This window comes from Saccopteryx leptura, chromosome 1 (genome assembly GCF_036850995.1).
Source record: "Saccopteryx leptura isolate mSacLep1 chromosome 1, mSacLep1_pri_phased_curated, whole genome shotgun sequence".
Classification (NCBI taxonomy): Eukaryota; Metazoa; Chordata; class Mammalia; order Chiroptera; family Emballonuridae; genus Saccopteryx; species Saccopteryx leptura.
The window spans coordinates 368,836,127-368,860,896 of NC_089503.1; the positions used below are offsets into that span (position 1 = coordinate 368,836,127).

Sequence of the window (24,770 nt, forward strand, 5' to 3'; positions counted from 1 at the left end):
ATTGCTTTCTCATATGTGCCTTGGCCATGGGCCTTCGGCAGACCAAGTAACCCTTTGCTTGAGCCAGCGACCTTGAGTCCGAGCTGGTGAGCTTTGCTTAAACCAGATGAGCCCGCACTCAAGCTGGCGACCTCGGGGTCTTGAACCTGGGTCCTCCTCATCCTAGTCCAACGCTCTATCCACTGCGCCACCGTCTGGTCAGGCAAATTCCATACTTTCTATAGGCCAATTCCACTACTCTCATCAGAGTTGTGCTGAATTTCCACATATTAAATCTGGCCTTGCTGGGGATGCTTCACAGGACTCCTGATGGTCCTTCGTGGTGTAGATGCAGGGCTATCAACTTCTACTGAAAAGGTTCCTCTCCCAAAAGAAAGGAGAAGAGAATTTCTTCTGGTCAGGGACCACAGGGCATAAACCGATATGACCAGGGTGTTGGTGATGGAAATTGAAATGGGTGGAGGAAAAAAGGCAGAAAAGTCAGCTATGGTGCAAGTAAGAAGGTTGTGTTGACATCTTATGCCTTCTGCTTCTCAGATTATTTATCAAGAGGGAGTCAAATCAATAACTAAGATCGATGGTCTGGGTTCTAGTAGAAGATAATGGATACAAGTCAAAGACTTCTTCCTGGTCAAGAAAGCAAGGACAGGGGTGAGAGAGGAAAGTGAAACAACAAGAAAGGCTAATTAGTCCTTTCTTAACAAAACTTTGAAGAAGCCCCTTCCTTTTTCTGCTTCTTCAGATTCATGCCCCTCTGTGAGAGTGTCAACCCATAGCAGGGTCCTTCTGAGTCATTCCTCAGGAAGAAAAGCCGGAGTCCTCTCGTGAACGGGGACCTGCCCTCTGCTGGTCCTTCTTCCTGCATCCTGTGTTTGGTCACTGATTTACTGGCAAATTCTTTCAATCTTTGAATGCCTGTTTGTCTTACTGGCTGGACTTTTACTTAAAATTCTTGTCTGGGGCATATGCAGTAAGTGGAGAAAAATGTAAGACACCCTTTCTTTGGTCATTAGTAAAGGGTCCTAAGGAAAAATCCCAAATGGCTTGTGTTAATCATTAAACCTGCCTGAGGGCTGGCTCTGAACTTTTACTTTGGCACACGTTTGGCCAGGACAAACAAGTTAGGTGAGTTACAGTCCAACGTGAGTGAGTTACCTGCATGGTAGCTGCAGGCTGGGCTCTAACCAGATAACACGGCCACCGTTTCTTGACAGAGAGGAACAAGATCATTTGGAAAAGAAAGACAACTTCTCCCTTGAGTCTCGAGAAAGAAACAGGAAAAAGGTACTGTTTGATCAAAAATGTCTCCACTCTCTGTTTTCTTGGTATCGCATCTCTTGCCAAGGTCGTGGTGAACAAAGGGAAATGGGCATCTTGCAGCTCCATTTTGGGGAGGGAGGAAGAGAGGACTAGGAGGATGGGAGCAGTGAGAGAAGAGAGAGACAGGAGAGAGAATATACTTGACCAAATGCACACAGCGCTCTTCTGGCTGAAAATGTTCTGGTTTAAAGAATTGACTGGAGGCTGAATTTATCCTTAGGAAGAATTTGTGTATTAACCATATTAAGAAAAGTTACACTTATTATTGACTTGATTGCTCCCCTCTAGAGGAAAAGATACAAGTTTGAACAGAAGGCTTTAAGAAAACCAGTGTGTGAATACCTACTTCCATTGTTCTAGGCTGGGGCGTGACTGCCGAGATGAAATGTGGAAACCGTACAGCCAGGCTGGAAGTGCACTCTCCTATGGGGAGGTGGGTATTATGTTGCGTGTAACAAGCAAGTTAGAGTCCGCTCTTTTGGACTAAGTAGCATATACTACTGGGTACCTTCCTCGTTGTAGTAAGTGCATTTCTGAAAATGGAATGTTTCAAAAATGAATTGTATTCCAAATAGATGTAAGCATGTAGGGCATATTGCAGCTCAAAGAAACACATGCCAAATCTACTTGGAAATTTTAAAATTCCTTTCATAAACGCAAGATACCATCAGCTAGGGACTTGAGGGCAGGAACGCAGGTTATTTGCCTCAGTTTTCCCAGCTCCGGGCTCAGTGCCCAGTGTATATTAGGCATACAATAAATGTTTGTGATTTGAATTAAATATAGATGATTTTATATAGTATTAGACTGTCTTAATCAGGACATATCTGTAAATTAATTCTAAGTTATTTGCCAAATATTCTTTTTTCCGGACATTAATTGTGGCATATCTATTCTCTGAAATGGTGTAACTATTTTTGCTAGTGTTGGCATTTCTTAAAAATAAAAATTAGCCTGACCTGTGGTGGCGCAGTGGATAAAGCGTCGACCTGGAAATGTTGAGATCGCCAGTTTGAAACCCTGGGCTTGCCTGGTCAAGGCACATATGGGAGTTGATGCTTCCAGCTCCTCCCCCCTTCTCTCTCTCTGTTTCTCTCTCTCCCTCTCTCTCTCTCCTCTCTAAAAATGAATAAATAAAATAAAATAAAATATTTTTTAAAAAAATTAAAAAAAAATTAAACATATCTTTAGTAATATGCCCATGTGTTTAATTCTGTACATTTTTTAACTTTCCGAAAATTTTAGAGCCAGTGATTTTCATAGTATTATATCCGTGCCCTCTGACTTGGGATGCCAGGGAGTGCAGCTGGGAGGCCTGCCGAGAGCAGGCATCAGGGTGCTACGTAAGGACCCTGGCTGCTCAGCCCGGCTCCCGTGAATTCTGCCCGTCCCAAGTGTGTGTAAGTTATTTCTTTCAAGTTAGGTGAGCCCAAGCTTAGATTATCCAAATGTGTATTCACCAGTGTTAGAATTACTGAGTGCTGTGTGGGACGTTTCCACTAAGATGGTTGTAGAAAATAGGCATATGTGGCACTGCCATCTGGTCCAGGCTGCAAAGGACACAAGCGAGAGGTTCAGGGAGGAAAGGACGAGAAGGCTGGAATGGCCTGGACTTTTGGGACGGTTCCTGGAGGGCGTTCCTGCCCTCAAGTCCCTAGCTGATGGTGTCTTGCGTTTATGAAAGGAATATTAAAATTTCCAGGTAGATTTGGCATGTGTTTCTTTGAGCTGCAATATGCCCTACATGCTTACATCTATTTGGAATACAATTCATTTTTGAAACATTCCATTTTCAGAAATGCACTTACTACAACGAGGAAGGTACCCAGTAGTATATGCTACTTAGTCCAGCTGTCGTGGGCTTTTCACCCATCCCCTGTCCTTAAGAATGTTCTGTGCGCAGTTCCACAGGCCACCAGTGTCCATCTGGAGGCTGAAACTCAAGTTAGAAAGTTGGGAGAAGAACAGAGGTTAGAGAAGAATTCGCAGTTGTCCAGCTCGGGGCTGGTGGACAAGTGTGTGAGCAGGACAGTAAGTTGGAGAGCTTAGCATGCCGTTTTGCAAGCTAAGAGGACATGTGCTGACTTGAGTTAAGATCTGAACTCTGTGACAGAACCTGATGGGAACTCTATCCCTGGAGAAGTGAGAGGAACAAAGGGGAAGATGTCCCGGTGATTGACAGCTGAATGCAAGAAATGCCCCAGGCTGTCCGATTTCTAGTACCAAGGAAAGCCAAAGCGAAGCAAACACCACCCCAGTCAAGCGGGCAGCCCCCACTTCAGGAAATGTGCATGAAGAGGGAATATAGACCCAGCGAGCTTCTTGATACAGCTTCCAGTTCCAGCAAAAGGCCTTGCTATCCAGTGTAGTCAGTGCAACTAAGGAATGAAGTGGGGTATCGTGGTGATGTGGCATTTTTCTAATCTGGCAGGAGGCAGAAAGAGAAAAAAACAAAAGAGAGCAACATCACCAAACACTCTGTCCTTTGGTAGAGCCTGCAGGGTGCTGTGCAGGAAGGGGTTGGAGTTCAGGATCTTACTCCCTTATAATTAAATTATTCAAGCCTGCATAGAAGATTGCCCAATGAGGGGAATCTCCCTAAGCATATCACACCCGGGAAATCTAGAGAGGAGGTACAAATAATTCCTAGGGAATTGAGAATAAGACAGGCCATCTATGCCTCTGTCTCTAAAGGTCCCGACTGAGCCACAGTCACTGCAGGAATGGAAGCCAAGATAGCCCCCAGCACCTTTTGGGGGCGCTGATATCCATGCTGAGCCCCGTCATGGGACAAGACATTTACGATGTTGGGCTGAGCTGGGTGAAACTGACAAGTCCTGGAAATGGGCACTGGCTATGAGAAAACCTGTGACAGAGAGAGAACTCGACCCAAAAGACTATTCCAATTGGCTGTAAAGGGTCCAATGAAAGTAACATGGTAGGAAATGAGGTTTGATCTTCTTGCTGCTCATCTGAAAAGATAGACTGGCAACCAATGCGGTGTTTGGTCAGCCTTCAAACCTGAACAGCAGTGCAGATGCGCCCCACCTGCCCCTACCATCCCTGATGCCCTGTCTGCTCCAGCAGAAGTCTCAGGGATACAGTCCCACAGGGGTGGAAGCCTCCCGGGCCCCAGGTATAAGGTACAGGCCAAGCCTGCGTTCCAGGTGAGGGCCAGGAGAGCTGTTTGGAGGCCTCCTGTTGAGCTCATTATTCACGGGTCCCCCAGAAATACACAAAAGGTCATAGCTCTGATTGATACTGGCCCTGAATGTACTCTAACACATGGTAATTGTCAGGATGACCTGCCTCAGCACTATTAATGGTTACAGAGGACAGATGGTTATGGTCAGGAAGGTCGTTTGGATACTGCAGATTGGGCTTTCTGCCCCACAGGAATACAATATATATATATTTTTTGTATTTTTTCTGAAGCTGGAAACGTGGAGATACAGTCAGACAGACTCCCGCATGCGCCCGACCAGGATCCACCCAGCACACCCACCAGGGGGCGATGCTCTGCCCCTCCGGGGCGTCGCTCTGTCACGACCAGAGCCACTCTAGCACCTGGGGCAGAGGCCAAGGAGCCATCCCCAGCGCCCGGGCCATCTTTGCTCCAATGGAGCCTCGCTGCGGGAGGGGAAGAGAGAGACAGAGAGGAAGGAGAGGGGGAGGGGTGGAGAAGCAGATGGGTGCTTCTCCTGTGTGCCCTAGCCGGGAATCAAACCCAGGACTTCTGCACGCCAGGCCGATGCTCTACCACTGAGCCAACCGGCCAGGGCCTAGGAATACAAGATTTTTATCTCTTCAATACCAGAGAACATATTGGGCATTGATATCCTATATGGTCAAACTCTGCAAACCTCTATGGTGAATTCTGTCCCCAGTTAGAATAATCAAACCAGTGCTGAGGGGACCAATAAGTCTGTCACCCCATGGAAGAATGGTAACTGTCAAACAATATACATTGCCTGGGAAGGGCATAAGGAAATAGGAATAACTTGGAATGAGTCTTGCATGTCCTGCCCATAGTGCTTTCTACAGCTTGGTACGTCCAATATAAATGCCGGTGGCTCATGGAGAATGACCATGGGTCACCGAGAATTAAAAAAGGTGGTGCCTTTCATCCGTTCAGCTGTGCCCTGCATTGCTGCCCTCTTAGATACCTTGACCGTGACCTTAGAACTGTACCATGCTCTACTGGACATAGACAATGCTCTTTTTTCAGTATATCCCTAGTTGCTGAGTCACAAGATCAATGTGACCTCACGTGGGAAGGACAACAATGGACATTTCAAGTGCTTCTGCAAGGCTACCTGCACAACCTCTCACAATATGTCGTGGAATGGTAACCTGACATCTGTCCCTGCTCTCCTTCCCCGCGTCAGTACACTGGGCTCATTGCATTGATGACATAATGTTCCCATGTGAAGACTTGTCTCTGCTGCAGGACACTCTGCAGACTTTGCAGGACCATCTGCAAGGGAGAGGCTGGCAGTGAACCCACAGAAAAGTCAAAACCCAGGCACTAACGTCAAGTTTGGGGAAGTCATTTGGTTGGGTAAAACGCTCATTGTCCCAGAAGCTATGACTGATACAGTGCAGGGCCTCTCCCAAGCAGGACTACTATTTGAGTTAGATGTATCTATGACTCCAGAGATAGGGGTTGGATGCTGTGGCACAGACAACAGAAGGAGAGAGCATCCCAAGGATTTTGGCCCCAGCCCTGGAAGGTGCAAAAACATGATATAGCCCCATAGAGCACCAGCCCTAGCTGTGCACACAGCACTCCCCCATGTGAGCCTCTCCTGATGAAATAGCCCCATAGAACACCAGCCCTAGCTGTGCACACAGCACTCCCCCATGTGAGCCTCTCCTGAAGAAATAGCCCCATAGAACACCAGCCCTAGCTGTGCACACAGCACTCCCCCATGTAAGCCCCTCATGAAGAAACAGCAGATCATGGGAAGAACTTTCTTGCTTATCAAGGGGTGGTTTGAGACTATGTTCCATTAAGCCACCCTGCCATAGCTCAACCCCCCCATTTTGACTAAGTGGCATGTGTATTTTCAGTAGAGGAGCTCGGTGTCTACCACTGCCCTCTCTCTAGAAAGGCAGGTGCTACTCAGCCCAGGAGAGAAGGCAGATCTTCCAAGTGCCCCCACTTCTACTCCTGTGGTGGCCCCTGTAGTCTGTAGAGAAGGAATGGGGGGACTTTCTGCTGATGGCTGGTATACACCCGGGTCTAGTCAGGGCAGCTGGCCTGCACGGACTGCAGTCACTATTCAGCCCAGGATTGACACCATCTGGGTAGAAACAGGAAAGAACCATAACTGTCAGTGGGTTGAACTCAGAGAGGTTTGGATGGTGCTCACTTTGAGGCCTGACCTTTACCCTTTTGCTCTGAGAGTTGGACTATTCTAAAGAGACTAACCCTCTGGATTGGATAATGGGAAACCAGGGGGTAAATGGTCATGAATAAGCACTTGTGGGGTCAGGGTGAATGGAAAGACATTTGGGTTCACCTGCAGGAGCCTGAGGCAGTCCTCACTGTTTTCCATGTCTCAGCTCATAAGGCACTGACACCACCGGCGATGAGGAAACAGATGCCCTAGCCTGCGCGTGAGCCTGGGCAGGGGACCCTGCAGTAGATACAGCACATTGGGTGCACAGGCAGAGTGGGCACCACAGCACATGGGAAAGGGCATATTGCCAAGAGTGCTGGCTTGTCCTTGAAATACAGTGACTTGGTTCCTGCCGTAATAACAAATCCTGTGTTCTAAACAATATCCAAGGACACTACCAAAGAAGTCTGGGACCATCCACTGGAGTTCCCAACTGGTGAAGCTTGGCAAATCGATTATATTCAGTGAGGGTTCTAAATATGCCTTGCTTTTTCTGGACACTGCGTCTGGCATACCCGAGTTTCCCTGTGGCTGCACAAACCAGGCTGCCACAGGAGGGGACTAGAGAAGCTGAGTAGCATGTACAGATACCCTTGTCACATGGACAGTGATTGGGGGATACAGTTCAACGGTCATGATGTACAAGACTGGGCAAAAGAGCATGACACTGAATGGAGGTCCCACCTCCTCTATAACCTGTAAGCAGCAGGGTTAGTAGAAAGGAAAAATGGAATATAAGAGCAGCAGATTAAATTACTAACAGGTATAAAAAACAAAAACCAAAAAACAACACAGTGGCCAGGTAGACTAAAGAGCTATCCCAGGCTCTAATACATTGGAACGGTCAAGCAGTAGAGTGTGTGGTCTCATAGAGGCTGGGAACCTCAGGGACACCCAACACAGTGAAGGTATGGGTGTCACAAGATATAGACATTGCCCTGCTTTTACTGTGGATCAACATGCTACGCTGCCGAGAGCACCAAGCCCCCTCAGGCCTGGAAAAGGCATTACCTACTGGAATTTACAATGGGACACCCCGATGGGTGAGGGGGAATTAATCTCCACTAGGACTCCATTGTCCTCCTGTACACTGGACCTATAGAGACGTACTATACCTAGAATGGAACATGCACTATTGAAAGAGGGGAACAGTTAGGGGTCCTGGGATGGCATTTCCCACTCCCAGTGCATCTCCTCATGCCTGACAGTGCTGCCTCTCCCAGTCAGCATGTATGGTATACACAACCTGGTCAGGCTCTCAAAGCTGTCAACCTCCCCAAGGCCAGGGGGGCACAGTCCGTTTTCCACTGGTAGATCATTTGACCACCATCTTTGTTCCCTCCACTGACTTGGAGGACATTATAGCACACACAGAAGCCCTTACTCAATTTACCCAGCAAACCTCAAATGATGGCTGGCAAAGCCTGTCCCTACTAAACGCTGAAATATCTCTAATTAGAAAAACAGTCCTCCAAATAGGATGGCCTTGGCCATTATAACTGCCTGGCAGGGAGACACCTGTGCCGTTCTCCCAGCAGGACATTATATGTTCCTGCATAACCGATGAGTCTGCTAATGTATCATTTTTATTTAATCAAATGAGGACACAGGTGAATGACCTCAGTGATCTGATCCCCAGCCTAGGGGACTTAATAAATCACTGGTTCTGAGCATGGGGCATTTGATAGAAAAATTTAATTACAGTTGACTCTTGAACAACATGGATTTGAACTTATGGGTCCACCATATGTGAATTTTTTTTTAATAAATACATTTGACAGTTTGTAACTGTGAGTTTCACATCTGTGGGTTTGGAATCCATGGATTTAACCAACCTGGGATCAAAAACAGTATTTTCATATTCTCAACTGAAGATTGAATTCCAACTGTAGATTGAAGGTGCTGTTTCCAATATGAGGCTGGTTGAATCTGTGGATGCAAAGGGTGACCATCATTAAGTTTCTGGGAAGTCAGAAGTTAAACATGTATTTTCAATGCACAAGGGTTTGGTGCGCCTAACTACCTCGTTGTTCAAGGCTCAATTGTATTTGGGGAATATTATCTTAATGTATGTTTTCACTAGCATGTGCCTATATTGTTGCTGTGGTATCTGTCTCCAGTGCATCCTTGTGGCCTCCAAACGGACCATGTCCATGCTAGTGACCCACCCCTTCTAGCTGCTCAGTTGCAGAAGAGGAAGTTTAAGATTATAAAGAGATGGAGCGTTGGAGGATGTCATTGAGAAAAGTGACCAGTGGTTGATCTGGGAGCTGGATCTGAGCAATCAGGGCCTCTTCACTCTAGGAAGCAACTAGCAGGAGCCAAGCCAGAGGCTGATGTGTGGAAGCCTTGTCTGAGAGATGGTGGGGTAACAGCAGTGCTGGGCTCACCTTGGGGCAACTTGCAAAGGTAGTGGGGCCAGGTCAGAGCAAGACTGTATAGCCAGAGAGAGGGCTTTCCAACGGAAACACAGAGCCCGTGAAAGAAAAAGTAACTTTTGTTGAGTGGCTCCTTTGTGCCAGGCCCTGTGTTATTTCTTTATATGTACCACTACAATCGATCTTGAAAAAATTCCTAAGAAGTAGTCTTATCATCATTTTACAAGTGACAGAAGTTTTGTGTTGAATTAAAAGCTTTAAACAGAAAAAGAGCACAAAGAAAGCAATGTTTAAGAAAAATAGGTCTGGCATACTGGACATTGTGGAGTGGATACAGAAACCGTGAGGTCATGGGGTCTAGTTTGGAGGGTCCAGCTGTTCCTTCCTCTGTTTCTTCCCTACTTACTCCTCTGCTGTGAGGATAACATAATTTTCTCCAAATTCCCATTAGTACCATATTTTTCAACCCAATACTATACCTAACATTTACTATGTTAAGCTTGCTACTTTTTTTTTTTTCTTTTCTGAAGTTTGAAACAGGGAGGCAGTCAGACAGACTCCCGCATGCGCCCAACCGGGATCCACCCGGCACGCCCACCAGGGGGTGATGCTCTACCCACCTTGGGGCGTTGCTCTGCCACAATTGGAGCCATTCTAGCGCCTGAGGCAGAGGCCACAGAGCCCTCCTCAGCGCCCGGGCAAACTGCTCCAATGGAGCCTTGGCTGCGGGAGGGGAAGAGAGAGACAGAGAGGAAGGAGAGGGGGAGGGGTGGAGAAGCAGATGGGCGCTTCTCCTGTGTGCCCTGGCCAGGAATCGAACCCCGGACTCCCGCACGCCAGGCCTTCGCTCTACCACTGAGCCAAACGGCCAGGGCTTAAGCTTGCTACTTTTTATGTTGATTGTTTCTTGGAAGATAGGTTCTTCCAAAAAGCAACTGAACAAACAAACAAAACCTTCTCCACTGACTCACCATTAACTAGTATTTTATTTTATATCTAGATATAATAGATATCTAGAACTTATTTACTTTTTAAAATTAAGCTTTAGTTCAATTATGAATTAATGAGAGAGGTTATTATATACCCAACTTATACATGCATAAAATAAGTTTGTGGGACAAGGGAATGGGGTGAAATGGGTGATTTCATATAAAATTCATAGATTATCTTTTTCACCAGAGCTTGGGAAGATAGTGGGTCCCTTTGAATACTCTAGGGCCATATTGGTATCACTTTCTTAATTTCCCAAGTTTTAACATAGCACAGTAATAATATATAAGCAGCAAATTATAGTAATTTTTTATTTTATTTTTTTATAAAGCACAAACGTTATGCTGCTCCAATCAAAATTGAAAATGCTTTTCATGTTTGAGTAATTTTGAGAGGATTGACTTAAATGGACGAAATGATGATTGCTTGGCTGATCTTTCTGAAAAGTGTTGAAATACTACTTTTGGCAGGTAAGTAGGATGTATTTTGAAGGAATTATAGATAGAAAACAATGTACCTTCAAAACTAGTTTATTTATCCTTACAATATTATTTTGGGGGGAAGCATTAAAGTATCTGTGCTGGGTTTAAATTTTCTCTGCTTAATAATCCTTTTCTGCTTAGTAGTTGAGGTTATATATTAAATAGTTATGAATATATCCTTCAATGTTTAATGACCAGTGAAGGTTTCTTTTATAATCTAGAGCTTTTAATGATAACTTATAACTTTCTTTCTTTAATTCTTTTTTTGGGTCACATGATGTAATTCTTTTTAGATTGTATTGTTTTATCTTCCCAAAGGGAATGACTTATCTTATTTTAGCAATTAATGACCATGCATTAAAATCCCTTTTTTTCAAATGATGTCTCTAATTTTCTCTGTGAATCTGGTTATCCTCTGTATCATTTTTATGACATTGTTTTGGGTGTTCTTTAGGTAGAAGTATCTAATGCACCTTTGAGGTATAAGCATGAACGGGTCTTACCGGGGCTGCCATGAATAAATTGCGTTGTTGTGACTGATTCCCCATCACGCTTGGTTGTGCAGTGTACCACCCATGTAGCTGCATGTGGAAGCCCCAGGCTAGCCCGAGTTAGGGTGGCCTGGATTACCACTTAACTTTTCTGACATAGAAACTAAAACGTGTTCTGTAGATAACACTTTTCTTATCTATGACCTCACTGATTTTTATTGGTTTCCTTGGCCACAGCATATTCAGGAAAATCTTTGAAAATGAATGATTAATTAAGGTCATGTTTAGCCATTAGTTTCTATGGGAGACCCGATCTATCCTAGCATGGGAAGTCCATAGTGCTTCTTTTAATCTTTTATTTTAAGGAAATTCCAGCAGTGGTTCATGCTTCAGCCTCTTTCTGTAAAGACAAGGCAAAAATCTAGAGAATTTTGTAGCTATTTGGAGAGTCATTCTGATCATGTATTCAAAACTAAAGGGAAACCAGAGATGGTATACTGAGCAGGAGGATTGAAATAGAGACAGCGTCTAGAACTTTCTCCACTTCTCTGGGAAGTGGAAATACGAGAAATAAGTGCGGACTTTACAATGAAATATGACTACCTTATTAAAAGGTGGGATCAAGAGAGAAGAGATATTATGGGTTGAAGTAGGTACTAAAGGTGCCCTTGAAGTTCTTTCTGGAGGGAGTAAAAATTCAGGATTGTTCTGGTGAACACTGGGCTTTTGGATGTCTAAGATGAGAGAATCAGTCAAAACTTTCCTTCAAATAGGAGTTTTGAAGATGTGATCCCTAGATCAGTTGCACCAGCAACACCTAGTCAGAAATGTAAGTCTTGTGTTATGACCCAGAAACTCTGGGAGTGGGGCCAGCAACCTGTGCTTTGTCAAGCCCTTCTGGCAATTCTGATAAATGCTCAATTTTGCTTCATACAACCGGAGAAGCTGGTGGATTAAAACTGACCTTCAAAACCAGTGTTTTCCTCACCTGTTTGCAGTGTCTTGCCTGAGTTTCCACGTGGAACCCGAGGAAGGTAGCCTTGCAGGGGGAACATGGATCACGGTCATTTTTGATGGTAGGTTTGTGTCTTACCAAATGCAAGTTTTTCAATTATGAATTTGAAAAGTCCTAAAGAGTGTAAGTCTTTGGTTTTCTTCCTTGTCTAAGGACACGTGTAAAAGAGAGTCTGAAAAGAAGTGGGTCAACCCACCAAAAGAGGTGACCAACTTCTGTTTCCAGATGCTCACTTGCTAATGTCACAGAAGCAGAGCACGTTATATACTGTGTCTACTTCCTTATCCCAGGCTGTGGGACGGGACTCTAGAAACCCTAAGTGAGATACGGAAGCACTTAGCATAGTACTTGGCAATGTGTGCCCCCCACAGAATCTTGGCTCTCTTTTAGATAAATTTACAGGAGCTCCTAAGCCATGGCTTACTGTGTCCATCTCTACCACAGTAAAGAATAATTTCAAGGGTTGAAATATTCTTCCCTGAATTTAAGTGGATGGACTTGAAGAGATAAAACCTTTGAAATAAACTGATACATGAAAACAGTAGTTTATGTAGCAGTCATAAATGCCTTTGGAAACGAGGAGTATTAATTTAATCCTGAGGCAAACTCAGTGTCTCACATTGCCCCTGTGTGGCCATGGTTTTGTATTCTCTTGTATGGATCACAACTCTGCCCTTTTCCTTATGCTTAGATTTGGAGTCCAGTCTCCTTTACCCCAGCAACGGCTCTCAGCTGGAAGTACACCTGGTGAGTGTGGCTGTGCCGGCGCTGCCCGGCATCCCCTGCGACATCTCTCCTGTCTTCTCGGATTTGCCGGTGGTGATGTGCAGGACCAGGTACACCTGTCCCGGAATGAAATCAGACAGGACAAGTGCTTTGCTTATCTCAGTGGTTTTTAAGAGGCAATTTAGAGCTACTCTTGCTGTGGCTGCAATGTTCTGCTATAGTCTTTTAAAATGTTCCATGTGAATATCCTTTTTAAAAGATCCCTATCAGGGCTTAAGGGAGGATGAAAATATGGTGAAGAATTTTAAGAATTTTGAGATTTATAAAGAGGGGCTAGACTGTGTTTCCAGCTTTTTTTTTTTCAAGGAGCTCTATATCTATTAAGATTTCAATATATGGTACTATTTTGTCATTTAAAGAACTCATCTTTTGGAATAGCATAATTGTAATAATTGTGCATAATCTCAAAGCCAGCTAGAAAGAAAATTTGCTTTAGTCCTCAATGTGTTTGCTGAGTTTGATATGCTTTGTATAGCATTACAGATAATCAGTTGTTCTAAGTTTTTGTTGACCTGTAAAGTTTACACTAGTTCATTCTTTCTCTACTCATGGCTTAGAGCTGCTGATGAAAGTGGATCATTGGTTGAGAGGAAAAAACTTGTCGCTTCCTTTCACTTTCTGTTGTCTCTTCCAGAAAGGCTCCCCCTTTTCCATCTCTATTGAAATCCTAACCAACCATATTCCAAAGGCCACCTCTTCCCTGCACATCCCGTTGAATATGATCTTTCCTTTCTTTGAAAGGGAGACAAGTAGGGGTTGAAATCCAGGTTATGGCTGCAACAACTTTGAGGAAGGAGCATCTTTTAGTAATTCATCCATAAGATGTGTGTGTGCATGCACAATTTGTTTTCTGAAAGGGGATCTTTTTATAATTTAAGCAAAAGCATAACATATGCAGCCCTAGTGACCTTATTTCCTCAACCCTGTGTTTCTCATGACACTTATGTCAGTGGCCAATTTGTTAGATTCTCCTTATAGAATTAAGTGCTTTGAGGACAGAGGATCTTTTTAGCCTCACCCTTGTAGTCCTTATGATGCTTAGGACAATACCTTGCAAATTAAAGATGCCCAGTAGATATCTGTTGACATCCTTATAGCACTACCATTAGTCTTAACACTGGGCTTTATATTTTCCTTAGGTTTTATGATATATTTGGGAATATATATTCCTGTAAGAACTTAACAAGAAATAAGTGAAAGCTCCGAAGATTTACCTCTATCTTATCAATCCCAACATATGAATAATTTTAAAATGCACCATTGATTTTACATCATCTTTTTAGAGAAGAAAAATATCCATTCATTGGAAGATGACTATCAAGTTCAATTTACATTCGAATGTAAAAATATATAATTTATCATCAATGGAATACTGTCATTCTCATTATCCTCATTATCATTAAAAGACATATCTGCTTTCACAAAACCAGGCATTGTCACATCTAAATCAGCACTGCCCGTTCAATATGTAATGTGAGCCACAACTGTAATTTAAAATTTTCTCATAGCCCATAAGAGAGTCAAAAGATACAAGTGAAACTAAGTTTAATAACTCAACACATTGTTATTTCATGTGTAGTCAATGTATAAATTATTAATGAGAAACTGTCTATCCATTTTTTTTGCATGTGAAATCTTTAAAATTTAGTGTGTCATTTACCCTTGGAACACATCTTTGTTGGGATTAGCCACATTGTAAGTGCTCAGTGAACACATAGGGCTAGTGGCCAACATGTTGGACAGTACAGATTTAAATAGTTAGGTTCATACTAAAGATTTTGGTGAGGTTTGGAAGGAAGGCACTTCTTAAATCTAGCTTCTTATTCATCAGGTTTCCCCTTATAAAAATCAACATAAATGGCAGCCTCAAAGAGGCAAAGAAATTGCTGTAATATTCATGAAAAGAGGAGAGAAGGTCTAGGGTTCTCCTGATGGATCTATAAAGTGTTTTGGGACTGCTTGGATGATTATGAAATAAAAAATTTAGGGGGAGGGGCAACAAGTAAAGTCAATGCCTTTTGTCAGAAAAAGCCTGGAAATCAAATCCCATTTTGTCTTTAACCTGCTATGTTCACCTATAAATCTCTTAATATAACTGGAGCTGTCATTTCTTTAAAAAATGAAAAGGAGTAGATTATCTATCAACATGTCTATCAACTCTTAAAGTCCTGTGAACCTATGATTCTAAGAAACAACAGATTAAAAAAAATTTTAGCAACTTTCAATTAAAAAAAAATCATAACTTCTTTTGCTGAAGGATCCAGTCTCTAGAGCAGGGGTCCCCAAACTTTTTACACAGAGGGCCAGTTCACTGTCCCTCAGACCGTTGGAGAGCCGCACTATAAAAAAAAAACTATGAACAAATCCCTATGCACACTGCACATATCTTATTTTAAAGTAAAAAAACAAAAACAAAAACAGGAACAAATACAATATTTAAAATAAAGAACAAGTACATTTAAATCAACAAACTGACCAGTATTTCAATGGGAACTATGCTCCTCTCACTGACCACCAATGAAAGAGGTGCCCCTTCTGGAAGTGCTGCGAGGGCCGGATAAATGGCCTCAGGGGGCCGCATGTGGCCCGCAGACCGTAGTTTGGGGACCCCTGCTCTAGAGTCTAGTGTAGCGGTCTAGTGGATGAGTGAATCTAGGAGGTCAAAAGTAAAATAGAAGGATCCTTGATCAGTTCTGCTTCACAGGTGCAGGGAGGGAATTTGAAGTGGTCAAGGAAGGCTAGTGTTGGCATTTTTCAATTTTAATTCCCAAGGATTTCCACTTTCTCCCCTCAGGTCTCTGCTGTCTGAAGCACATGAGGGCACATATCAGCTGGAAGTATCCTCTGGCGGACAGGTGGTAGGCCGCCCAACCCCAGGACTGCCAGACAGCTGTACTTTCAAGGTGGGTTCTAGGATGGAGGGATATGTTTGCCTGGTCTGAGGCTGGGTTTATGCTATCAACAAGCAAGTTATGAATGAGGCAGGGAGTCTTGCCAGGTAAGAGGAAAGGTGGGTGATCTTTACAAGGTTTCTCAGACTATACTAATGAAAGATAAGCATTAAGCGCTTGTGTATCAAGCTCCATGCTTTATGTATGTTAATTTAATAATCACAGCCACTTTATGGGGTAGCTACTTTACTATACTGTTTTCACAGATGAGCAACTAGAGGCTCAGAGAGATTAAATAATTTGCCCATGCCATAAAAAATTTGCTCAGATATTAAATGTCAGAACTAGGATTTGAACCTGCATCTGATTCTGGTCCTCACCTAAACTGAAGCTCACAGAAGAGCCACAAAGACCACCAGTGTGCATCAGTGTTTCCTTTTATAGCTGCGATCATCCTGAGTCTCAGTACGGTAAAGGGTCTCAGGGACCTATCTGCCTCCTTCCTGAATGGGCTTTTACTGATGGAATTCTCCTTCAAGCTCAGAGCTAAAAGGAAACGGGGGGTGGGGTGGTGGTTTATGAGCAAATGCCTAACTTATTTTGGAGACTCAATATGCATCGTGGGGCTTCATTTTCTGTTTGTTTCAGTCTACTGTCCATTTCAGATTAGTTTTACACCAAAATAATTTTGGAACACGTAGGTTCTAGACTTCTCATAAAAAGCATTTCTTTGACACGATCGCACTTCTTATAGGATGCCTCCATTTGTAAAAGTACAGTTGAGTCACTAATTTATGCTCCTTTAGAACAAGACTCCATCCTCTACATTCATCTCTAGTATGATCCACATTCTCTAATAGGCAACTCATTTTTCCATTTTGGAATTGGCTGTCAATACTCATTTTCTCACGCCAAGAGAATCTTCTTTTCCGGAGTTTTGCTTCTCTGTCAAGGCACAGCATGGAAAAAGTCATTCTTTCCTACAAAGTCCCGCACAGCCACCTCCGCAGGGTCGCAGTGAGTGTGACAGAAAAGGGATGGCCGAGCATGCTCCTTCATCACCATGCTGCTTTGGGCTTTTGACGTCCTTTCACCCCAGATAGTAGATTTCTCCGTTATTAGAGATTGGAGAGGAGAGTGAAGGGAAAGAAGAAAAACAGGGCCTAAAATTGCACATCAAAGAAAACAAGTGTTTCCGTGGCTCAACCAGCTTGGCGTGGTGACAAGTAACCACAGGGGACACAGTTAATGAGAGGCAGTCTAAGCTAAATAAAACACAGTGTGACTCTTAGTTTTGGGACTGGGACTGGGGAAACCGTGAATATGAGCAATTAATTTCCATCTCCTTGGTCCACTCCAAAGAGTCCCCTGCAGGCACCGACAAGTTCAACAGCTCACACAAGGTTTATCAAGCAGCTGGTGGCTGTGGCTCTGTCATTCTAATCCCCTGCTTTCCTCCCACCCCCACCCCCATCTCGCTGCTGCTGGTCCCGTCTTGTCTCAGAAATCAGCATGCGGGAAGCTCGGTTTGGAAGCTCACTAATTTTTCACTCTGTCATGTCTCTAGCTTAGTGGGTGACCAGGGCACTGTTTCTCTTAGAAATCTACCATTTTATGTTGTGTCAGCTCAGAAAAAAAATCACAAGTGAAGCCTTTTTTTGAGGTTGAACTGTGCCCCATCATGCTCTGAGGAATTGGGACGGGGTGATAAAGGAATCGTTATCTTCCTGTCCACCTCCACGCCACTTCCAGTGGAAGGCTTACACATGGGTAGATTTTAGACTGCAAGTTAGAAATCAAGAATTATGTTCCCTTAGCTGATTTGGACTTGGTTGTCCCAAGTCCAGTTTCTAACATCCGTGAAAAGGAGCAATAACCATTGGTCTACCTCATGAGGCTCCTATGATAAAGTTCTGGTGGAAATGACCATGGCAGGCAGGACGCCCAGTGGGAGGTGAAGCCTTGGGTGCAGGAAGAAACTGGGGGCTGCTGTGGGGATTATATGGTTGTCAGATGTCTGTGCAATGGCATCAATCTTTATCTTTTGGTGAGTTTCGAGCCAGTTCCCAACTGGTGAGGTCACAGGATTCTTATTTTGACCCCTGACTCTACATATTTTCTGTGAACTATTTTCTAACCCTCTCTTTTAGAAAAGGAGGAAATTAGTCTTGATGGTAGACAGCGCAGCTGTGTGGATCAATACTTAAAACAGTACTTGTCAAGCGGGGTCCTCAACTTTCTGAAAATGTCTGTTGATTCTCGATGTCTGATGAAAGTTGTTGATTAACGAGGGAGTTATTCATTGGTAATGTTCTCCCTGGGTAGGTGGACTCCTGGGGTGCAGAAAGCACACCAGGCAAAATAATTTGCAGTCTTTGTTTTGCAAATGAGAAGCACTGCAAGTTGTGGGAAATGGTGGTGGTGGTTTAGGCAGCTGGAGGAGTTTGGGGTCCTGGTCTTCCTGGGAGAATCATTAGCTAAATGGTCACACCTGGGCCTGGGCAGTCAGGTCTTGCCCCTCTTTGTTGCTTCGTATGGGCCCTGACTGTGAAACGCGATGATGTGAGACTAGCCCAGATACCTACAGGTGAGACTGAACTCCTTCCTGTGCCTCCTTCTCTCTGCGCACACAGTCTATCTGTCATCTCAGACGGGGCCATTCCATTCATTTACGAAAACTTGAATGCCTTCTGCCTCCCAGGCTCTGCACCGGGATGCAACAGTGGCCAAGTCAGACATTGCACCTGACTTTGAAGTTTGCGGTCAGCAGATGAAGTGCTTTGGAGGGAGGGGCGTCGCCAGAAGATTCGGGGTGCCATGGCCCGGCTTCCCAGGCTTCCACCCCTCCATCTGTGCTTTCTTTCTACTTAAGGAGTAATGCTGCTTCCACTCCTTGATCCATTTGAATAGTTTTTCTCCCAACAGGCACCTTTCATTTTCCCAATAGACGCCTGGCCTGGGTGCCTCTCCAACTGCCAATTGTTTTGTGTTTGCTAATCCCGGCCATCCTGCTGGTTGATAATAATTTAAATTGCAATCCTTTCAATTTAAATAAGCAAATTATTGTGTAGGAAAAAAAAAACTTTCCAGACCCCAAATGCCAAATTATAATTATGGCATTAAATGGTTTGTGTTTTAAAGTGTGGCTTGCCTAGCTTTCCTTTTGGTAACACGTGTCCCTGGGTCTGGCAGGTGGAAAGAGGTCTGCTAAGGTTTCGACATTACAGTACAAGAGCAAGCTCCTATGTGACCTTCATCGAATTCCTTTACTTCATCTATGGAAGAGCTATCATAATATTTGCCATTTCTGCTCCACAGAAATATTGTGAAGATAAAAAAAAGTAGATTGAAGGTGATTTGAAGAGCTATATCATTTAGTGCCTCAGCCAAATGCTGTATAAGGAATGACCTGTCTTTCCTGTGTTTGTGTTTGGGATATTCTAATGAAATGCTCACTTGTGATAACATTTCAAAACAGTTTTCCAGGGCACAGACACCCGTTGTGTACCAAGTTCATCCACCCAGTGGCATTCCAGGTAAGAAATCGTCCATTAAAATAGGGACAATGAAGAATACTTGTACCAAAAGTTGTTGAAACTCTCCTACCCAGGAGAGTGATCTCCATAAATGGAAAATTTTAGCTTCTTCTCTGATGCTGTTTTGAAAATAAGCATCAATCTCTGGTTTATTTTTAACCTGGTTTAGTTTCACCTTTGGGGCACTTTTTCTCTATTAGTTCACTGATAAAATCCAAACATGGAGGAAAAATAAAGAGGCCACAAAATCAACCCAGGTGCTGCGGAGAATGGAGGAAATAGAATTGTCATTGCTTTTAACTATATATAGTTGTCCACATAATAGCAAAGCTTATTGAAACTTACTGTGAGCCAGGTTCTGTTCAAGCATTTGGCCTATATTGTATTATTATATCCTCACAAGAACCTGATGATATAAGAACTATTATTATTCCCATTCTATAAATGAGGAAATGAGATACCAAAAGGTTAAGTAACTTGCCTAAAGTTATATGCTAATAAGTATACAGCAGAGATTTGAACCTACATAGTCAGAAGCCAGAGTGAGCCCATATGCCCAACATTTTCTCCTGTGTTGAGTTGTGTTGGATTCCACATGAAGACCGTTAACCCTGATCCTTTTCCTGGGGGTTTGCTCATGACTTAGCTCAGAGGTAAGCAAAGGCCACAGGGATAGCAGAGAAGAGGAGAAAGCGGAGGGACTTCATTAAAGAAGGGATCACAACCAAGAGATGTGGGAACTGCTAAACCCACTTTAAAACCACGTCGTAAACACAGTGAGGGTTATAAATATATAATTTGCTGCCTGATTCTTGGCAAATTCTTAGGTTTTTCATTTGTTCATGTTTTCCAGATGGTATAAGTGTAGGAATACAAGTTGCCAAATTTTTATATGTGGTTGTGTCTAAATGCAATATCTGACTGGTTGTTTTGAATGGCCTGACTGCTCAAGAATGTCAAAATGAGGATCTGAGTTACTAAAAAGTGTTTTTACATTTCTGTGTGTATATAGACACAGATTGTGTATGTGTGTATTTACATTATATCCTAAGGAATATAAATTCAGCTTTATCTTATTAATGTGGGCTATTCACGGATCTGTTTCTTTCAACTTGCCTGAATAATCAAGACATGATGTTTTATTAAAAAGAGATGTGGTCCGCCTGATCAGGCGATGGCGCAGTGGGTACAGTGTTAACCTGGGACACTGAGGATCCAGGTTTGAAAGCCTGAGGTTGTGGGCTTGAGCGTGGGCTCACCAGTTTGAGTGCAGAGTTGCTGGCTTGAGCCCAAAGGTCACTGTCTTGAAGCCCAAGGTTTCTGGCTTGAGCAAGGGGTCACTGGCTCAACTGGAGCTCCTCCCCCATCAAGGCACAGATGGGAAAGCAATCAATGAACAACTAAGGAGCAACAACTATGAGTTGATTCTTCTCTTCTCTCTCCCTTCCTGTCTGTTCCTCTCTCTCTCTCTCTCTCTCTCTCTCTCTTTAGTATGTGCATATGTGTGAGAGAGAGAGAGAGAGAGAGAGAGAGAGAGAGAGAGAAACAGAGATGTGGTCCTATGAAAATCACAGGCAGACGTTTGGTCCCTGCCACTCTGGTGTTGAAAAGCTCCTGTTGAGATGGCAGCAGTCTCATTAGAGTGAAAGATGAGGACAGAGGCAACCCTTAGAAGTGTGAAATGGGATGTCAGCTGGTACCCGGATCTGTCAAGCCCATTTCTCCCACTGGGTTTAACTTCCACACACTGTCTCCTCCACCTTCCGGGGGAACAGTCAGTGACTGGCCTGCTTGGAATGGTCCCCCCGGGCAGGATCCACCCGGCTGCATCTTTGCAATCACTTTCCAGACGATTACTCTGATTTCATCTGGGAAGCCTGCCCAGAGTTGCAGCCAGGAGATGGGGGAGGTGGTGGGGACAGGAGAGACGATGTTTTATGAGCAGTTGAATTTCTATATGTGGTCAACAGTTGTTCACTGTGACGCAGAATCCTCCAGCATCATGATCTGCCTTAGCCATTTGTCAGATTTCTGTTGGGCTTTTTTTGTTAGAGACAAAACAGAAACTCACAAGAATTCTTAATTTCTATAACCTGTCAATAGTTTCTAAAACTGTGCTTGTCAAAGCCAGAAATCATGTCCACCAAAGTCAGTAGCAGTAGACCATCAGACTGTTGGCAGTAGCAGACCATCAGACAATGGGCTTTTGCTTCAGACAATTTCTTTCTATCCACTCACCTGTAAAGTGGTGGTAATACTTCCTGGAAGATTCCCATTGTTTTAGTGCCAGTCATTTAATGACTGCAGAAGAAAGTCATTTCTCATTAATAAAACACAAGCACAATGTGAAGGGGACAATTTCTTTTTTAAAAAAAATATATTAATTTAGCCCAGGGGTCAGGGTTTTTGGCTGAGAGAGCCATGAACGCCACATATTTTAAAATGTAATTTTGTGAGAGCCATACAACGATCCGTGTACATTATGCATTATCCAATAAAAATTTGGTGTTGTCCCGGAGGACAGCTGTGATTGGCTCCAGCCACCCGCAACCATGAACATGAGCGGTAGGAAATGAATGGATTGTAATACATGAGAATGTTTTATATTTTTAACATTATTATTTTTTTATTAAAGATTTGTCTGCAAGCCAGATGCAGCCATCAAAAGAGCCACATCTGGCTTGCGAGCCATAAGTTCCCGACCCCTGATTTAGCCTGACCAGGCAGTGGCACAGTGGATAGAGTGTTGGACTGGGATGCAGAGGACCCAGGTTCAAAACCTCGAGGTTGCCAGTTTGAGCACAGGCTCATCTGGTTTGAGCAAGGCTCACCAGCTTGGACCCAAGGTCACTGGCTTGAGCAAGGGGTCACTTGGTCTGCTGTAGCCCCCCCCCCCCCCAGTCAAGGCACATATGAGAAAGCAATCAATGAACAACTAAGGAGCCACAACAAAGAATTGATGCTTCTCATCTCTATCCGTTCCTGTCTGTCCCTATCTGTTCCTCTCTCTGTCTCTGTCACAATATATATATATATATTAATTTAAATTTAGAAATTAAATTTAATGGATTGACATTGGTCCACAGGAGCACATAGGTTTCAAGTATACATCTCCATAGCATGTGAACTATTGTTTGCATGTGTTAATCACCCAAAGTCAAAGCATATTCTGTCACTGTATATTCGGCCCCATTTACTCCCCTCCCCTCACCCCTTCCCTCTGGTAACCACTTCACTTTTGACTATGCCTCATCTCTAAACATAGTAAATGACGCTGAAACATTGCAGCGTAGATGCTTGAATTCTGTCATTGTTTGAAAGGCACCTTTTTCCAGGCTGTGGCATTCTGTGGTTATCTGTAACATCATTACCTTGCTGCGGTGCATTTGCTGAAAAACTTGCTCTGTGCCATTCCACAGAAGTAAGTGTAGGTATTTTTCAACCATAGAAGTGGTCAGCTCATGTGGGGGACCCCAAATTCTTTCTGGCAAGGGGCTAGTTTAGATTCGTTCCCAACTCCTATAGGCAGAGGGGCTCAGGGTCGTACCAAGTGCACCATGCTGAAAGGAGATGGCTGATGCCTTTAACCTCATTCTATGAACTCGAAAGAGGGGAGTATTAAAAGACAATTTAATACCCAGGGGAAAGCCTAGCAAGTCACAGAGAGGAAGGACACCCAGCAGAAGTCTTCTGAGTTTTAGCAGACAAGGCAGACACCAGCTGTTTGTGGATCCCCAATCTGCCCGACCTTAGAACATGAATGCATTTATGAAATGAGCATGACATGCTATCCTTTAAGCCATCATTCTGCTGCTGTCTCATGCTCTCTCTTTTATTTCTGTCCATTTGCGTCAATCATGAGATTTATCTTGTATACTCTGAGATATGGAAAAAAGTTTAGTGACTCTGAATACCCATCTAGATCAGGTGGTACAAGCCTCCTCATATCACAGGTGTTCATATTAGCAAGTGTGCAGAGGAAAGTCTTATGCAGTGTGGAGAACCCCAAGGCACACTGGGTAGATGGTCTACGCACAGGCGAGCTAATGGAACATGGCTGTGTATGGAAACCTGCCTCTACCTCTTTTTTTTTTTTTTTTTCTGAAGCTAGAAACGGGGAGAGACAGTCAGACAGACTCCCGCATGCGCCCGACCGGGATCCACCCCGCACGCCCACCAGGGGGCGACGCTCTGCCCACCAGGGGGCGATGCTCTGCCCCTCCGGGGCGTCGCTGTGCCGCGACCAGAGCCACTCTAGCGCCTGAGGCAGAGGCCAAGGAGCCATCCCCAGCGCCCCGGCCATCTTTGCTCCAATGGAGCCTCTGCTGCGGGAGGGGAAGAGAGAGACAGAGAGGAAGGAGAGGGGGAGGGGTGGAGAAGCAGATGGGCGCTTCTCCTGTGTGCCCTGGCCAGGAATCGAACCAGGGACTTCTGCACGCCAGGCCGACGCTGCTTCTACCTCTTAAAAGCCTCACGCTTCATGGTACTCATTATGTGAGGGAGACTCATTATTCCTTCTGTGCTCCAGACATAGACCATTAAATCTATGATTGCAATAATTGATTACCTTAGCCTTTCTAAGCTGTAATATAACCACTGGATCATATTTTAGGATCTTTCCTGTTGGACAGTTTATAAAAAAATAAATATTCTGAGTCATGGCCAAATTAGCCATCTTGAGTAGATGTATAAAAAAGAAATACAGTTTATGTTATACATTTAGAGTTTCAGCTAAGTATATTACATTTTAAAAAATCTTCTCAAAACAGGACAACTAATACATGTGTATGGCTGGATTATCACAGGAAGACTGGAAACCTTTGATTTGGATGCTGAATACATCGACAGGTAAGTGCGTGTTTGTTTTGATGTACAGCTAGTTACAAAGATGCTGCCTTGCTTCCTGGGGCCAGCTTCCCTGATAGCAATAAATTGTAAGCAGTTGGCACGGAATTTCTATTTTCCTCTTTGCAGTTTATGGTGCCTGGTGAGCTGGGCTTCAGCAAACTTCGTTAATGTAATTGTGACTGGTCGATTAAGTTTGTGCATTTATTTACTGACAACTAGTAACTTTGGGCTCAGTGTGAATTGTACTGGAATTGCCTCTGTGGACTTTCTTTTTTGATTCTTACCCTCTATCTTCTGTTTGTCAGGAAAAAATGAATTCTTTATAATATGATGTGTGAATCCCAAAGGCCATTAACTTCCTTGCTTGGTTGATGCATTTAGAGATTCTCTGAGTGTGATCAGGGGAAATACGAAAGACGATACAGGAAAAGACTTTAATGTTTTCTGGGAGTGATTAGGATGTCAACATAACTTTTTTCATTGGAGATTAAAAAAATAAATGGAACATGATACTATTAAGCCATCCAGGCTAAGAAGAGAGGAGAAAAAGAAGGAAGTGTTAAAGTTGTGATGTTTGTGGGAAGCTCTAAGCAACGGTGGTTATTCAACCTCTGAAACAATTATAGTG

General features: G+C 43.7%; 1 protein-coding gene across 7 annotated transcripts in view; it reads left to right on the forward strand.

The window, feature by feature from the left end:
• The first annotated feature begins 1,120 nt into the window (after positions 1–1,120).
• Positions 1,121–24,770, forward strand: part of PKHD1 (PKHD1 ciliary IPT domain containing fibrocystin/polyductin) — a 482,558-nt gene continuing 458,908 nt past the window's right edge. For all 7 annotated transcript variants that reach the window (XR_010748128.1, XM_066359212.1, XM_066359215.1 and 4 more), the window contains exons 1-7: positions 1,121–1,284; positions 10,425–10,563; positions 12,065–12,142; positions 12,773–12,917; positions 15,662–15,770; positions 19,237–19,294; positions 24,064–24,142. Coding sequence is in view for 6 of the 7 variants with exons in the window: in XM_066359212.1 (XP_066215309.1) it covers positions 10,500–10,563; positions 12,065–12,142; positions 12,773–12,917; positions 15,662–15,770; positions 19,237–19,294; positions 24,064–24,142 (533 nt within the window). In the remaining variant the exon portion in view is untranslated. The remainder of the gene's footprint in view (positions 1,285–10,424; positions 10,564–12,064; positions 12,143–12,772; positions 12,918–15,661; positions 15,771–19,236; positions 19,295–24,063; positions 24,143–24,770) is intronic.